At 48.6% G+C, this 16,326-nt stretch overlaps 1 protein-coding gene and 1 long non-coding RNA gene across 31 annotated transcripts in view; one reads left to right on the top strand and one right to left on the bottom strand.

Annotated features, from left to right (window-relative positions):
- The window catches only part of Unc93a (unc-93 homolog A), a 77,228-nt gene that overhangs the window by 35,483 nt on the left and 25,419 nt on the right, over window positions 1-16,326 (top strand). For 8 of the 18 annotated variants that reach the window (XM_087590230.1, XM_087590173.1, XM_087590184.1 and 5 more), the window contains 4 exons: window positions 2,412-2,537; window positions 4,548-4,759; window positions 6,065-6,200; window positions 6,743-6,874. In XM_087590230.1, the coding sequence (XP_087446356.1) occupies window positions 2,412-2,537; window positions 4,548-4,759; window positions 6,065-6,200; window positions 6,743-6,874 (606 nt within the window). 18 annotated transcript variants of the gene reach the window in all.
- The window catches only part of LOC134482726 (uncharacterized), a 62,403-nt gene that overhangs the window by 35,329 nt on the left and 10,748 nt on the right, over window positions 1-16,326 (bottom strand). For 10 of the 13 annotated variants that reach the window (XR_015645444.1, XR_015645449.1, XR_015645452.1 and 7 more), the window contains exons 2-5: window positions 12,889-13,090; window positions 4,462-4,592; window positions 2,625-2,981; window positions 2,384-2,439 (exon numbers count right to left, since the gene is read on the bottom strand). This is a non-coding gene — a long non-coding RNA (uncharacterized LOC134482726). The remainder of the gene's footprint in view (window positions 1-2,383; window positions 2,440-2,624; window positions 2,982-4,461; window positions 4,593-12,888; window positions 13,091-16,326) is intronic. The other 3 variants (XR_015645456.1, XR_015645454.1, XR_015645455.1) reach the window with 1 other exon arrangement.

Raw genomic sequence — 16,326 nt, 5'->3', positions numbered from 1 at the left:
AAGACACCCCCAAACCATGCTCTCAGCACAAAGGAGATGTATTTGCCCCAGAGGGACAGAGGGCAGGGATAAGGCACAAAGACAGGAGGTAGAGGAAGAGGGAGAAGGGGGAAGAGAACAAGGGAGAGGAGAAGGGGTGTTTGTCTCAGAGTGGGAGATGGGGGAAAGGACTGACTCAAGATAGAGAGGAGACATGTGTGGCCCATAGGCAAATGGCGGTTTATAAAGGTAAAATGGGTTCTTAGTTGGGTTTCCATTGCTGTGAAATGAGAGACACCATGACCAAGGCAAGACTTATAAAGGACAACATTTAATTGGGGCTGGCCTACAGGTTCAGAGGTTCAGTCTATTGTCATCAAGGCAGGAACATGGCAGGATCCAGGCAGGCATGGTACAGGAGGGGCTGAGAGTTCTACACCTTCATCTGAAGGCTGCTAGCAGATACTCCCTTCCAGGCAGCTAGGAGCAGGGTCTTAAAGCCACACCCACAGTGACACACCCACTCCAAAGGGCCACACCTCCAGATGGTGCCTCTCCCTGGCCCGAGCATGTACAAACTATCACAAATGGGAAGCCCCAGGTTAGAATGAGGTATCTAATTTTAACCGGGCATCTTAACTAGGTGAACCAAAGGAGGGTTTTGGTTGCTGGACCTCAATACTTTGATAACTGGACCTTGGCAGTCAGCCTTAGGAGGAAGAAGTGGCCAAATAAAGAAATAAACCTTGGAAGCCTGCTTTAGGAATGTAATCTAGGACTGGAGAGATGGCTCAGCGGTTAAGAGCACTGACTGCTCTTCCAGAGGTCCTGAGTTCAATTCCCAGCAACCACATGGTGGCTCATAACCATCTGTAATGGGATTGGGATCTGATGCCCTCTTCTGGTGTGTCTAAAGACATCAACAGTGTACTCACATATATGAATTAAATAATTCTTAAAAAAAAAAAAGACACACGAATGAGATAACCACAATGCTTTCTACATGTAAAACATTACATTAAAAAAAAAAGGAATGTAGTCTAATGGGTTTTTTAGCAAGTTAGAAGGAATTGGGGAGAAAGACAAGGCCTGCCAGAGACATGTTTGAAACCTGGGTACAGTTCCTTCAGGAGTCTTGGGGGAAATGGTCACTCCTAAAGTCCTACATAGGTAATGTGGATCCCTAGAGTTGCTAAGAAGAAAGCACCTGGCTCATTTCCCTATAAAACTGAGCCCCAGGCCAGTCTTATAATTATCTGCCTGACTCCTCATCCCATGACTTGGGGAATGTTTTATGATGGGCTTCCCTGAACCCCACCCACCCAGGAACGGAGCCAGCATCTCCTTTCTGCCACGCCCTGGCTGGAGGATGTCAGCCTTTCATTCTTACAACAGAACTTTCTGGAAGTGACAGGCTCTGGATCTGGGTGATTTCCCTCCCTCCACCCTGGTTCTGATGACAGGAAGGTCAGAAGTCACCCACCTGATTCCTCCCTTCATGACCATTATGTGTCCCAGGCAGGGAAGACACCAGGCCTGTGGGCACGGTCGCTGCCACTCAGCCAAACCGAGGACAAACCCACGCTCTGTAACCCATCAGCTGAAGGAAAAGCCACGGGCTTTGCTTGGACACAGCCAGGCCACTGTGTCCCACAGTAATGAGATAATCCCCACTGCCCAGAGACTACCCTAAATCTAGACAATAGTCCCTCACACCCCAGAGATGTGCCCAAAGGCTCCTACATGGTAGTGACAAGATCTTGACAAGATGACAACACTATCATGGTAGTCTCAATTTGTGAGGGTCTGAGAGAGAGAGAGACAGAGAGAGAGAGAGAAAGAGAGAGACAGAGAGAGACAGAGAGAGAGACAGAGAGAGACAGAAACAGAGAAACAGAGAGACACAGAGAGGGAGAGAGGCAGAGAGAGAGAGACAGAGACAGTGAGAGAGACAGAGAAAAGCAGTTAAAGCATGTATTTATCACTGATATATGCATCTATATGTATCTATATATGTACATGTGTATATATGTGTACATATGTATGTATGTGTACATATAAACATATATGAACATATATATGGGCCCCGGTGTTTTTCCTGCGTGAATGTCTGTGCACCATGTGCATGTAGCGCCTTCAGATTCCAGAGTGGGCATGAGATCCTCTGGAACTGAAGTTAGAGAGAGACAGTTGTGGGTGCCGAGAACCAGTCCTCTGCAAGAGCAGCCAGTGCTCGTAACTACCGAGCCAGCTCTCTAGCCCCCCACACATTGTTTTTAACACATAGAGGAACTAGCATTCATTTTTTCTGGAAAACAAAACAAAACAAAAACCATGACATTACCTGCCACGGCTAACCATACTTTCGCTGCTGATTTCAGCCTTAGGTCTGTAGAATTCTTACCTCATCTTCTTGATTCCAACTTCAATAGACGCCATCCCAGATGAACAGCTCATGTCCTGTGGAGCCAAAGACTGCCTGATGGGGCCATCGGCCACCAACACCACCCATCACCCCTCCCAGCAACTGATCTACACACTGCTGGGCATCTACACCAGTATGTACAAATGCCCAACCTCTTACCGTGGTAAAGGTCTTTCTAGTATAAACCGACATTCTCCATAGAAACCCCTGCCACACTTACCCTGTCACAAGGGACGCCGCCATCACGAAGGCAGTTTCCCAGGACAATGGTTTCTCATTGCGCTCTGGCTGGGTCAGCCCCTGTGGTTTCCCCAAATGTGCTGAATGCACTGTATAATTTGTGATGATGGGAGGCCGTGTTTGTCCTTGCCCCGCTTGCCAGTTATAGAACTGGGCCAATCCCAGGAGCTGATTTCAGACAGCAGAGTCGATGGCCAGTGCTGGCCAACAAAGTCCCATACAATGTGGAGGTAGGTGCAGTGCTCTAGGGTGAGGCTGAGGTGGAAGAGGGAGCAGGAGGTGGGAGACGCATGCCCAGGTGGCTTCTGTGCTTCTTTCTTCTTGGATCGCCTGCAATCTATACATACAGATATCTTTTTCACATTGCTGTGGCAATGGCACAGCTAGGGACCCTGGTTCATGCTATCTCAGGATCTACCCCAGCCCCCTTTCTGTAATGGAGAGGCCAGACACCTATGGAAACTACTGGGCTAAGCCTGTGTCCCTTGTCTGCTGTCCACCATTCTTAGTCACAGAGAACGGGGGCGTATGGATTGGCAGCTGCACAGTTGGGGCGGTGGGTAATTCGGGTTTTGGGATCACATGGTCTCATGTGTCACTCACTATTGTCTTTGTGGTGTGTGGGGGGCCATGGATGGCCACATTCTCTAAGTTTTACCCACAGCCGACAGCTGGATGATAAGAACAGGGTGTTTCCCATGCCCAGGCTCCTGTTCCTTTAAAGGGTAACTGAGGAATGCCCATGGCAGGAGCTGTCCAGCCTACTCGGCACCTAATCAGTATTGCAGTAAGTGACACTAGAGGAGATGTTATTTAAAGAGGCTGAGTTACAGAAAGCCTTGAAGGGATCTGGACTTTCCTGGGTGTAAGTGTGTTAATGAGGGCGTTTCTGTGACAGGCGCTGAGACTGGGCAGACCATCTCTGCAAACATTAGGCGGGAGAGGTGGCTTCGTGAAACCCACCATACAGTAAGGCTGAAACACAGTGACATAGTCAACCTATGTCAGTACCCACAGAAGGGCCTGTGGCCAAGATGGGAAAAGACATTAGTAAGACAGACAAGATAAAATCCTATCATTTTTAAAGAGTGCCAGGAGTAAGCTGGTACTGGGAGCGAAAGGGAGGAAGTACACACCCTGGGTGAATCTCACACCCAGAGTTTGGACACCTCCATCCCCGGGGAACTGCCCTTGTCAGAAAGGAGAATATCAGTGTTCAAAAGATATCACAGAAAGCACTTTCATCACTAGGGGCCAGAGGGGCGTCGGTATGAATCAAAACACCCACATGAATATCTACTTCCGCTGCAGGGGGGTGGAGCTGACTGGAGAAGTAAGGTGGGCAGAGAGTGAAGACAGATTTATTGACTCTGTGCATTTTGGTTATAGATGTACAGACTGCTCAGGGTGAAATGAATACTTTCAGGTTCTTGTTTTGTTTCTTCCCCCCTCCCCCCAGATAACCTATTTGCATGGTTCCAAGTGCAAATGCAGTGAAAGGTCCCAGGACCCCTGATGCCCTCTGATAACTGTCCCTCAAAGCACATCCCTCTCCAAGGTCTGCCCGCCGACAGCACACATCTGCCGGGACCTTCAGGGTGTTTGATGAATGGTAGATTTCTGTATGCCTCTTCTGATACACAAAACTCCATTTTCCTCTCATCATCTGTCTTGAGGGACTTTTCTTTAAAAGCATGCTCTCCCTCCGTGGGTGATGGCAATGCTGACCCACTATGGTAGACTTCAAGTGAGATCAAACCACAAGTCAACTGTAGACCTGCCACTCGAGTGATCAAGAGCAGCTTGTCACCACTTACCCGATGGCTAGCTGTCTGTGGAGATGGGGAGGGGTGGAACAAGGTTGATCCAGATATCACTGACGTGCGTCTGTGTGTCTTTCTAGGCAGCGGTGTCCTGGCCATCCTGTTGGTAGCCGTGTTTCTTGAGCCTGTGAAAGACAAACTAGAGAATGAAGGAGAGACAAGGTCTAGACCTCTCTGGTCCACTTTACTGTCAACCTTCATGCTGTTTAGAGACAAGCGTTTGTGCCTCCTGATGTTCCTGCCGGTGTATAGTGGGTTCCAACAAGGGTTCCTCTCTGGAGAGTATACCAAGGTAGAGAAACCCAGGGCTCGTGCCATGAACCTGGGCTTTACCTAAAGGGACCTGAGGGTGTCCCAGCACCAATGGCCCAGGGTCCTTGAGCAGATTCAAAATCACGGTTTTCCCAGTCCTACAGTAGCTGAATCTATGATTCGAGACATCTGTCCCTGACTTCTTATCTGAAAGGAGGACTTCCTGAGCTGTCTTCCCTAGAAAGAACAAAGCTGGGAGAAGGTAGCTGTTACTAGCTGTGTATGACACCCATGTCCGTTCTGCTAGCCTGGGGTTCACCCTGTATTCTCACTGCTGTTAATCATAGGGGAAGAAGCTAAAACTATGAGTAGTGGTGGAATTCCTCCCCACGTGGCTTTCATACTATGTATCCAGTCTAGAAACTCATACTATGCATCCAGTCTGGAAACCCAGGCGGCCTGCTGCACTGTACCTCATGTACCACCTGGCTTTTCTATGCTCTCAGAAGTCCCCTTACCTGGGGGCAGTACAGTGGGCCGTTCCAAGTGGCAGACACAATTGCAATTACTGTCTTTTATAAGGGCCTGTCTCCAGGCTCTGTTGTTCTGAGGAACCCTGATGCTGCAGGAGGGAGGGAGTCACCTGTCCCAGGGAGCCCCTGGCTGAGACTTCTTTCCGGGACACTTAGGGAAGATGCAGGAGGCAGGGCAAGGCTAGGATCACTGCTGTGTCCCCTGGTCCTACCCCTATGCTTTTCTTCCCCCTCACAGTAGGAACATTTCTACCTTGTCCCCACCCTTAGGTAGGGTTAGTGTTCCAGAACAGCAGGACAGTTAGTACCCACCCAACCTAGCCTGGATTTTCATAAACTGCAACTATCTCTGAATAGGTGTGCCTTGTGCAATATTGAAGTGTCCTGGGTTAACTGGGGAAGGGGATCAGTCTTCTGTCTTTATTAAAGAAGGTTAGCGACCAAAGAGCTGTGTCTTTGATTCATCCAGTAATGGAGACCAAGTGTTGAGGCTGCCCAGTGATTCCCCCCCTCCCCACTATCTAGGGGTGCTCCATCTCCTTCACCTGTCCTTAGGCCTGAGGAAGTGATGAGGCCTGTCAATGTTAACTCTGTAAAAATAGCATGTGTACCACACCCGTGGCAAAGAATATGTAGGAAGGGGTTTTCCCTGATGCCTGTCTGTTCTGGTCCAACTAGACCCTCTCCCAGGTGACAGCATATATACAGGTCCTGGGCCACATCCCCGTGTCAGCTGTCACATCGCATCATCAGAAATGGAACCATAGTGGGGCCTATAAGCACAACTAATTGAATTCTATGCTTCCCCCTAGTCTTATGTGACCTGTGCCCTGGGCATCCGCTTTGTGGGCTACGTGATGATCTGCTTCTCGGCTATGACTGCGCTGTGCTCCCTGCTGTACGGGAAGATCTCCAAGTACACGGGCAGGATCACACTTTATGTGCTGGGTAAGTAGACGCAGTCAGCATATGCTCACGGTGCCATGTAAGGAAGCATACACAAACATGGGGCAGGGAGGGCTTGTGGGAGTTCTTTCCTACCTCCCTGCTGCTCTCCTTGTGCACCCACACATACCACCTGCCTTTCTCCAACAAAAGGAGGTACTGGCCGGCACACAGGGATTGGCCTTAGAAGTCATATCCCAAGCAACAAGCCCACATATATCACTGTTCCAATTTCTCCTGGCCTTCTCTCATTGTTTCCATACTGGTTAGAAGCCTAGCTCACACTGTATGGACACAAACTACTGGTCTCCCATCCACACAGCAGGGTCTGGGGTCCTCACAGCCTGGAGGCCTCCCTAAGAGTCAGTCATACATTCATACACCAGTGTTTTCTCTCATCATCCTGCTTCTGAACATTGCGTTAAAATGTTAGAAAGCCTGACAGCACTCGATTGCAGATGCTTGATCCCCACACGGGGTCTCCGAGGTCCATCTCAGACAGAAGGGGCAGCCTCCCACTGTTCTGACTTGTTTCCTCTGACCAGGGGCAGCCATTCACTTCTCTTGCATTGTGGTCTTCCTGCTGTGGCATCCGAACCCAGCCCAGCTGCCTGTCTTCTTTGTCCTCTCTGGCCTGTGGGGAATGGCTGACGCTGTCTGGCAGACACAGAACAATGGTAAGTGCCCAGCATAGGCTAACAATGCCTCCAACTCCCTCAGTCAGCTGTCTTGAGGGTAGCAAGGCTTGGAGGCGGCCGCCAGGGTGCAATCCGAGCTCTCTTTGTATGACTAGTAGAAGCCCCCAGTAGAAGGAAGGACCGGAGCACAGGGAGTGAGAGAGACAAAAGGTCTCAAGGACCATGCTCTAGATCTGAACAGAGTTCTTATCTCTGAGCTTGCATGACTGAGAAGGAGGGTCAGGTGAGAACAGGGGCTCCAGGCATCACAAGGTGGTTCCCGGAGTGCTCACAGGTGTGCCTAGATGGAACCAGAGGGAGGGATGGCAAGGAGGGTCCACAGAGCATCCAGATAGGGGCCACAGGACACTAGAGTGCATGACGCCATGTTCTGTGGACTTGTGAGGCCGTAGAAGATAGAGAAAAGGATGCAGAGGAGAAAGACACCTGTAGGCAGAGTTTTATGCTCTTGATAGACAAGTAAGATGGTCTGATGACCACTCCCAACCCCAAACAGAGCCACAGGCAGGGAATGTGACCCCTTGTCCTTGAAGAACTGACTGGTGGTTTGCAGTTGAAATGACTGTGAAGAAGCCAAGGTAGACACCACCTGAGAGAGACCTTGCCCGGTTAAAATGCACGATCAAGAGGTCAGGAGGACCAGCAAGTGAGGGGCATACATAGACACAGGAGGATGCATATCTTTGGAATGTTGCTGTCCTGATGGGCTGTGGAGTGGGGGCACCAGGTCCAGGGGGAGCACCTGGGAGGCTCTAAGAGAGTCAGTGGGGGGGGGCATGTCAAAGCTTGGGGAAATGCCAGGGTATTTTCTCTGGATTTGTTGGAGGCTCTTGCTTCTACTGCAGGAGCCATCCGAGGGCTTCAAGGCAGAGAAGGATGCAGGATGCTGTGTGGATGATACCTCAGGACAGGGGACAGGGTGTACGTTTGAGTGCTAGTTATAAATAACATAATGAGCCGGGAACTCTCATCCCCAAGGATGTGTGTTTGTTTGTGTGGTGTGTGTGTGTGTGTGTGTGTGTGTGTGTGTGTGTGTGTGTGTGTGTGTGTGTGTGTGAGGCTGGGTAATCCACAAACACCCAAGGTCCTGGAGTGTGCCTAAGGATCAGGTAGGGAAGGGCTCTGTGTCTGGAAGGCCTTGATGACCCCATGGGAGCCCTGAGGTGGGCGTGGTTCATAAATGACCCCTTTCTCACTCCATTCCATCTGCACTCAGGACACTTTCAGGCTTAAACACTTGAAACCCATGACTGCTCCAGGCCAGGGTTTCCAGGAATGGGAGACCCGGCCACTGTTTGTGTATCTGTGTGTGACCACAACATGTTAGTGAAGATGGTGGCCACATCCTCCAGAGCTCATCCTTGCTGTAATCCCCATGTGCTGCCTGTTTACAAGAGCTAAAAAAAATGCCCCAGGGAAACCTAAAATGGCTGGATATAGAGGCCCAGCTGGGTCCATAGCACTGTTGGCTTTCATGGAGACTGAACCTAATGACAGGTTGTGTGTGGATGGTGCCCTGCATCTTGTTGGTTTTGGTTGTGTTTGACCAAAGTCAATATCTAGGAACAAACAGCTAGACTTTTCATGGGCTTGGCTGGGTTCCTGCTCATAGGAATACATGGGTTCAGTGTGTGTGTGTGTGTGTGTGTGTGTGTGTGTGTGTGTGTGTGTGTGTGTTTGTGTGTGTTATGTGTGTTGTATGTGTGTGTGTTGTGTGTGTTTGTGTGTTTGTGTGTGTTATGTGTGTTGTATGTGTGTGTGTTGTGTGTGTTTGTGTGTATGTGGTGTGTGTGTGTGGTGTGGGTGTGTTGTGTATGTGTGTTTGTGTGTATGTGGTGTGTGTGTTGCATGTGTGTGTTGTGTATGTGTGTTTGTATGTGGTGTATGTGTTGTGTGTGTGTGTTGTGTATGTGTGTTGGTGTGTGTGTTGTGTGTGTGTTGTGTATGTGTGTTTGTGTGTATGTGGTGTGTGTGTTGTATGTGTGTGTGTTGTGTATGTGTGTTTGTGTGTGTGTGTGCGTGTGTTGAGGGTTTGGGTAATCAGAAATTCACTTTAGCTTTTCTCATAAGTCCAGAACTATAAGGTAGTGACCTGGCAGATCCCGTAGGAGTTTTAGACACCTTATCTTGTCAGCACCAGAGAGAAATGCATTGAACCCCACACAGGTCTAACAGAGTTCACGGAAAAACACATGCAGTCCCATTTTCTTCATGCTGGTGAGCTGAGCTCACTGAATTTGCAGAAGCAGTATTTGTGGAAGCAGGGAAGGCACAGGGACAGACAGCCTGCTTCATCTCCCACCCCAGCACTGCAGAGATTTAACATTATTGCAGCAAAAACACTTTTTTCTTTCTCTTTGACACATATGGAAAATTACTTTATGGGCATGAAAAACTCACAGAGAGCATCGCTGTTAAACTTTGCAAATTACTCGACTGTGTGTGTGTGTGCGTGTGTGTGTGTGTGTGTGTGTGTGTGTGTGTGTGTGTGCTGAACACTCAAATCCAGTAACTTGAACAATGGCTCTGTTGAATAAGGGATGATAATGTAAATTGACATCATTTCAATCTTTTTCTGCAGCTGAGAGTGTAATTTTTCTTAAAAGATAAACCAGTTTCTCGGGATGCAGTTTCCTTGAAAGCCTGTGCCTGCAGCCACCCCAGTGAGGAGTGTTGAGAGCTGAGTCCCTGCTGCTGGCTCCGCTCAGGTCCCCAGAGTGCAATGCATTCACACAAAGGCATCAGATGATTGCCTGTTCCTTTACAACACGGGAAGTTGTGTGTAGCTTTGGCCACATATCAAGAACAGTGCTGTGTCCACTTGCTACATGAACAGTATGTGACCTGAATCTAGGTCCCCGGGACAGAGCCTATAATCCCAGCACCGGGGAAGAGGAGTGGAGGCTGCAGAATTGCCAAGGCTTGCCGGCCAGGTAGTCTAGCTCAAGTTCTAGTGAGATAGCCTGTCTCAAGGGTTGAAGGTTCAGACTGCTAGAACAGGATGTTCAAGGTGCTCCCCAGCCTCCGACTGCACATGCGTGCACATAAGCACACGAAGGACAGATGTGGTAATATGCTTTCTTCTAATTCAGAGCTGAATAGAAATGGGTCACCATTTTTCATCCCCTCTCAGTTTAGCCATCTGTCACAGGACTCTGACACTCGCTCCTCATGCTGGGGTTGGGTACCCGGAGGGCTCCAGGAATTTCTTCAGCCTCCCAGCAGTGAATCTCTGCCTATCTACTCATTCAGTCTGACAGCTGAGGGAGGATGGATGCAGTTGCTATAGCAACCCTCAATGCCACAGCAGTGCATTTAAGACATACCATGTCTCATCTAAAAATACTTTGCCCTGTTAGCTACTCGAAGGGGCTGTTTTCAAGTTCACAAGTGCATGAAGTCTGAATCCTTCTGGGTGACCCATTTATTTAACCCGCTTTTCTAGCAGATGAGATGCCCGTTCACTCAATATCACCTCATCTGCGGACTAGAATCAGTGTCCAAATCACTTCAACCTTGAGTGCCCCGAATAGATGAGGCAGACAGGTCAGACTGAGGCTAAGAGCAAAACAAATCTCTCTGTAAACAAACGGGGTAGTTCCCAATAGTCTTACATTTATAGACAAGCTTCAGAGGCAGTGCCGAGTCTGTGCAGAGCCTGCGTCCAATGCCCCCGCGCTGAGCATCTTTATAACCAGGGAACACTGGCTGCTGTCTGGAACTGGGTTTGTTGTGGTTCACAAAGGGCAGATATTGTGGAGTTCCCCCCAGCTTACCACAAGTCTTTATTTCCTGCTGCAGGATCCTGTGTTGGATACTACCTTGCACTTGACGTCTATGTCTGTGTAGCTAATATGGGGATGGTCACCTGCTTGCCGTGCCCCTCACCCATCCGTCTAGACACTGATGATGTGGTCATTATCTTCTCATGTGACTTCCCTTCCCTTGTCTGTCTGGTTGCTAGTAATGTGACAAACTGACAGCACTTCCCCTCTCTTGTTCAGTTTTAGCTCATTTGGACACCTCCCCATCAGGGCTGGTTTGATTCACAGGCATCCCTGGAGAGAAGGTAGCAGTTCTAGCTATGCATCCAAATCCTTAGCCTCTTTGACTGTTTGGTGACCTGGCTTCTTCTGATGGAACTGTCTGTGTTGGCAGAGAGAAAGAGACGGGGCTATTTCTGTTGGTCCAGTTTCAAGATAGATCACCCTGAGTCTCCACAGTTCTCAGTCCTGGACTTCTTACTTTCCCAGCCTGGCATCCTCCAGCTCAGACCCTGCATATTTGACCTTTCTACCCAAGCTCCTTCACTCTGGGCACCTCATCCTGTGTCATCCATCCCAGGACCCTCCCTCCTGGCATTCACTATCCTCTATCCTAGAGCCCCTCAACCTGGGTCGTCCTAAAGTCAAGCAGGGTTTCTAGAGGCAATGTGGGGCCTGAGGGTGGTCTGAGGAGAAGGGTTGTATGAGTAGGAGCTGGATCAGCAGTCTGAGGACTGGACAGACCCTGGAAGATCACCATGTCTGTTGCTGTCTCATTGAGTCCTTCTCAGATGCACCTGCCCCTCAGCCGTGCTGGGCACTGGGGTCCTAGCTTTCATCCACACCTATCAAAAGTGCCCCTTCCCAGCACAGGAAGCAAAGGCCACTGGTTTTGTTTAGAAGCAGTTTTCAGGCTGTATGAGTTCTAAGTTTGCTGTGACCAACAAAAATACCACAGTCTGGGGACCAAGAAAAGCACAGATTCTCTCATCCCGGAGTGAGATTCCCTCTGCCAGACTCTTCCACTCAGGAATGAAGGCACATGCATGTGCACGTGTGTGTACCCACACAGACTCATACATAAACTCACATACACACATGCACACACTCATGCACACACACTCACAAACACGCACACACACGCACACACACATGAATGCACACATGCACACACTCATGCACACATACGCATGCACACATGCACACATGCACACACACACACATGAGCACTCATGCACACACTCATGCACACATACGCATGCACACATGCACACACACACACATGAGCACTCATGCACACACACATGCACACACTCACACACTCAGGCACACAGATGTGTCAATTTAAAATAAAAAAATCAAAACTTCTGGGAACATTAAAAAATAGAAGTTACAGAACTAGTACTAAAATTTTGGAAACTTTCCAGGGCCCTTGACTCCACTTCTGAGCCCTGCAGGGTGGGCATCGCCTCCTGGAATATAGGTCCCATGACCTACATTTCTCTTTAGTCCTGGGGACTGGGGAGGAGCTGCACCCTGTCTTGCACAGCGATGCCTCAACCACTTGACAAAACAGACCAGATTTTGCTTGCTTGAGTAGATACCGATGGTCTTCTTGTGGTTTTCCCCTTTAAAAATCCTTCCCTCGACCCCCTTCTCACGGAAATCTCAAGCTCGGCTCAGAGATTGTTCATTCTGCTCGCAGCTGATTGGTAAATCTTTCGGTTATAATTGGTTTGAGTCTACGGTCCTTTCCCAGGGTCAAACTCCACAGGAACACGCACTCAACTCTGCTCTCTTTCCATCATCCTTAGAGAGAGGACTCGCCAGCTCCCTGCAGCAGCTAGTGCTCTGGACTTCCTTGTTCCTCCTCCTGTGCTGCTTACTGCCAGATATCACCTGACTTGTGAGCATGATTCTGTGCTTTTATTATTCTTTAGCAAGAAAAATGTCCAGATATTTTCAAGAGAACCGGCAGTGGCAAAGCCCATGTTCAGGATACTAACAGACCGTGTTTGAGGTTTTTGTGTATGTCCGTGTGTCTATGGGTGGTGTGCATGTATGTGTATGTGTTTTCGTGATATCTGTATGGTATCTGTATGCATATGTACATGTATGCATATGTGTGTCCATGTGTGTGGACATCAGAAGTCAACTTTGTCTTAGTCATTCTCCATCTAACTTTTTGAGACAGATTCTCTCCTTGATTCAGCGGGGTCAGCTGCTTACCAAGCCCTGGAAATCCTCCCTTCAGTCCCAGCACTGGGATTGCAGGCCGGCACCTCGCATTTTCTGTGGATGCTGGAAGTCTGAACGCAGGCTCTCATGCTTGCCCATGGGCACTTAACCCACGGAGCCGTCTCTCCAGCCCTGTTTGAGGTCTTGCACAGCATTTCACTCTGGTCTCTCCTCCACAGTTCTTTTCGGTGTCCTGTTTGAAGAGAACAAAGAGCCTGCTTTTGCCAACTACCGCCTTGGGGAAGCCATAGGGTTTGTCATTGCCTTTGGATACAGCTCATTTCTGTGTGTGAGCACCAAACTCTACATTCTCTTGGGTGTCTTGAGTGTGGCCATGGTCAGTTATGGGACTGTTGAGTACCGGGAATACAAGGCAGCTTCCAAGGTTCTTGCTGCAGAAGAGAAAAACCAGGCAGAAGAGGAAGGAACAAAAATGTGAATTAAGTGATGGCTGAGTACCCATCCTGGGGTCCATGTAGCAGTGTTCAGGAGATAGACTCGATTCTTCGCAACTGTTTTGGCAATATGTGGACGTTCTAAAGATAATCTATAGTTTTTTTATGTATTTTCCTCAATTTAACAAATTTCCAGTCTATTTTTCTACTCATGGAGATCAAAAGTATATACAAAGGACGGGCAATATAGCCCAGAGCTGGTATGCAAGCTTAGCAAGCACGAGGCTACACAATCAGCCCACAACACTTCAAAAAGGAAACCACAGCCAGGTACTGGGGTAAAGCACTTTCTAGACCAAGCATGAGACTCCAGTTTGAACCCTCAACATCCATGCTTAAAAAAGTCAGGGATGGTAATGTGCACATGTAATTCCCACACTGCGGACTCAGAGGGGTCCATGGAGCCATTGGCTAGTCAAGAGAGCCAGACCCATGAGCTCCAGGCTCAGTGAACATCTTGGTTTCCAGAACTAAGGTTGGTAGTAACCAAGGACATAAAATGTCTACCTCCTAAACACACACACACACACACACACACACACACACAGAGAGAGAGAGAGAGAGAGAGAGAGAGAGAGAGAGAGAGAGAGAAGAGAGAAGGAGGGAGAGAAGTATCTACTAATTTAATTGTAGATATAAATGCAACATCAAAATTTTCCAGAATCTGTTTACCTTGGTTTTTTGTTCTGCTTAATAATCAGAAGAACCATCATTTTATAAACACCATGATTTTACAAATGGGTGAACACCTAACGCCACACACTTTACAAATGGGTGCAAGAAGTCACCTGAACAAAGTCACTGGGCAGTTTTGTGCCTCTTGAAATTTCCTGGGGGCTTTCCTAAATAAAGAGTGTCATTGCTTTATGAACATACTTTTCTGCAGAAATATGTTTTCTAAAAACCCACATGGATCACAAACATACAACACATACACACAACACGTACACACAATACATATATGTACACGCATGCACATGCATGCTTGCCATGTTGAAGAGTGCACACGTCAGAGGCCATCGAAAGGTTTTCGGATGGGATGGTAGAAAACTCTCACTAGTGAAAGTCAAACAACCCACACGTCATACCTGCCAGGTGCTCGCACTGTGGTCACGGTGGAGTCAGACATGACATGTGTGTTACATGTCACATGCCCACTCTACAGTCACCACCCCGGCGCCATCTTTTTGTTTTTCATCTTGAATAGCTCTATCAGTGGCACAGCTACCAATTTTTTCCACACACACTTTTTCTCTCTAAGTCCTTTGTCAGAGATGGCGGATACTCTTGTGTATCCCACACGGAATACCGTATTCCCTGGAGAACCATCCTATCTTCTTCCAGTGGGTTTTCCTCCTCTCCAACCAGTGCCCTGAGAGGTCATCAGTGGCAGAGGTGGGAAAATTTAAAACATGACATGGGAGCTGGAAAGATTTGCCTGTATTATGAAGAAGTATACCTGTGGCCTAAGGTGTTTCATGCAGGAAAATCCCTGTATCCTGAGTCCCTGAATGACATTTTAAGGATGGCATGGCATCCTTTGGAGAAGCAAGTCTGGGGGCATTGACAGGGGCCATAAAGACGTGGACCTCACTCCCACTCGGCTGCTGGGAACCAAATGCCTGCTGGTCCTGCTTTGGAAGGCCTTCCTCCCTGGGACCTCTCATGTTCCCCCCCAACACCCCGGTTTCCTTCCCCCTCTCCGTCATTCTCACCCTGCCACACACTGACTCTCCTCCATGGCCCGGCTTCATAGACACTGGCTCCTCTGAGATGTAAGCCTGTTTTCTCCTAGTCCATCCTTCATGCTGGGGATGGAAAACAGGCTCACATGTCACACAGAACCATACCGCATGAACAAATTGTGAGGGCTTCATTTCATCTCTTCACTTGACAGGTGTTTCATTAGCACTGCCTTAGCTACAGTCGTCAAGGCAGTGGCAAGACAATACAGTTCCACAGTGGAGAAATCTGTCTTTTATAAAAACAGTGAAATGAGTCAGTAGACAGTCGCTACTGTCGAAATGAGACAGGGAGACAAGAGTCTGGGTCAGCACTAGGGCAGGAGAAGAAAGGTTAGGAAGACGTTAATGAGTGCAACACCTACCCTGAGGGGTGAAAGTAGCCGTGTTCAGGTTTGGGGTACACTCTCTAGAGTCTGCAGGATGTGATTGTGTAGAGAAGGGATGTGTAGCCAAGAAAACTCCAGAAGGGTGACCCTAGCAAAGGACTGTCACCTCCTTACCTGAAGAATGTCTGACTAGTTGGTAAACACCAACATCCTGGCACTGGGCATTTTAATTCTGACTTGTACTCTTTTGCACAGACATAATCAATAATGAGACTGCGATTCACGGGAGAGATGACATGTTCATGGTCCCGTCACAAGCATGACAGATCACACACAGGCATGTGCTGTCTGTCATGCTAGGATGAGACATGAACACAATGAGATGTCCTGGAGCTTGACATTCCTCTCTGCAGAACAGTCTTTCTAACCTGGTGACAACGCCCCTGTTGACAGTTCCCTGGGAAGCCTCTTCTAGGCACAGAGCCTGCGCATTGGGTCAGGTGGTGGTTGTAGAGAACAGACCCTCTGTGTGTTCACTTTGTGACTTCGGGACTGCTGAAGGACTTACAGGAAACATGATAATCTTAGTTAATCAAGGACACACACAATTAACACGATGAAACAGGTCTAAGTGTCCAAAGAGCTCTTCTCTTTGGGGAGATAATGGGGACAGGGTCCTTAGGGCTCTGGTGTGCCTGGTACATTCTGTCTCTTGGACAGGAGTTGGTGATATAAGTTCAGAAGAGCATGTTAAAGACAGACTTGGGCCATGATGGTGGGCACAGCAGTATTGTTAACAGAGGCTGAGGTGACGCTGGGCCAGTGCCGTGGAACAAGCCAACACTTCTCTGGGAGCTGCTCAGAAGCATGAAGCCCAGACTCCATACGGCCGTTACTGGAGTA

Source organism: Rattus norvegicus, chromosome 1 (genome assembly GCF_021556685.1).
Source record: "Rattus norvegicus strain SHRSP/BbbUtx chromosome 1, alternate assembly SHRSP_T2T, whole genome shotgun sequence".
Taxonomy (NCBI): Eukaryota; Metazoa; Chordata; class Mammalia; order Rodentia; family Muridae; genus Rattus; species Rattus norvegicus.
The sequence above is the reverse complement of the archived record's forward strand: the minus strand, read 5'-3'. Positions and strand labels throughout refer to the sequence as shown.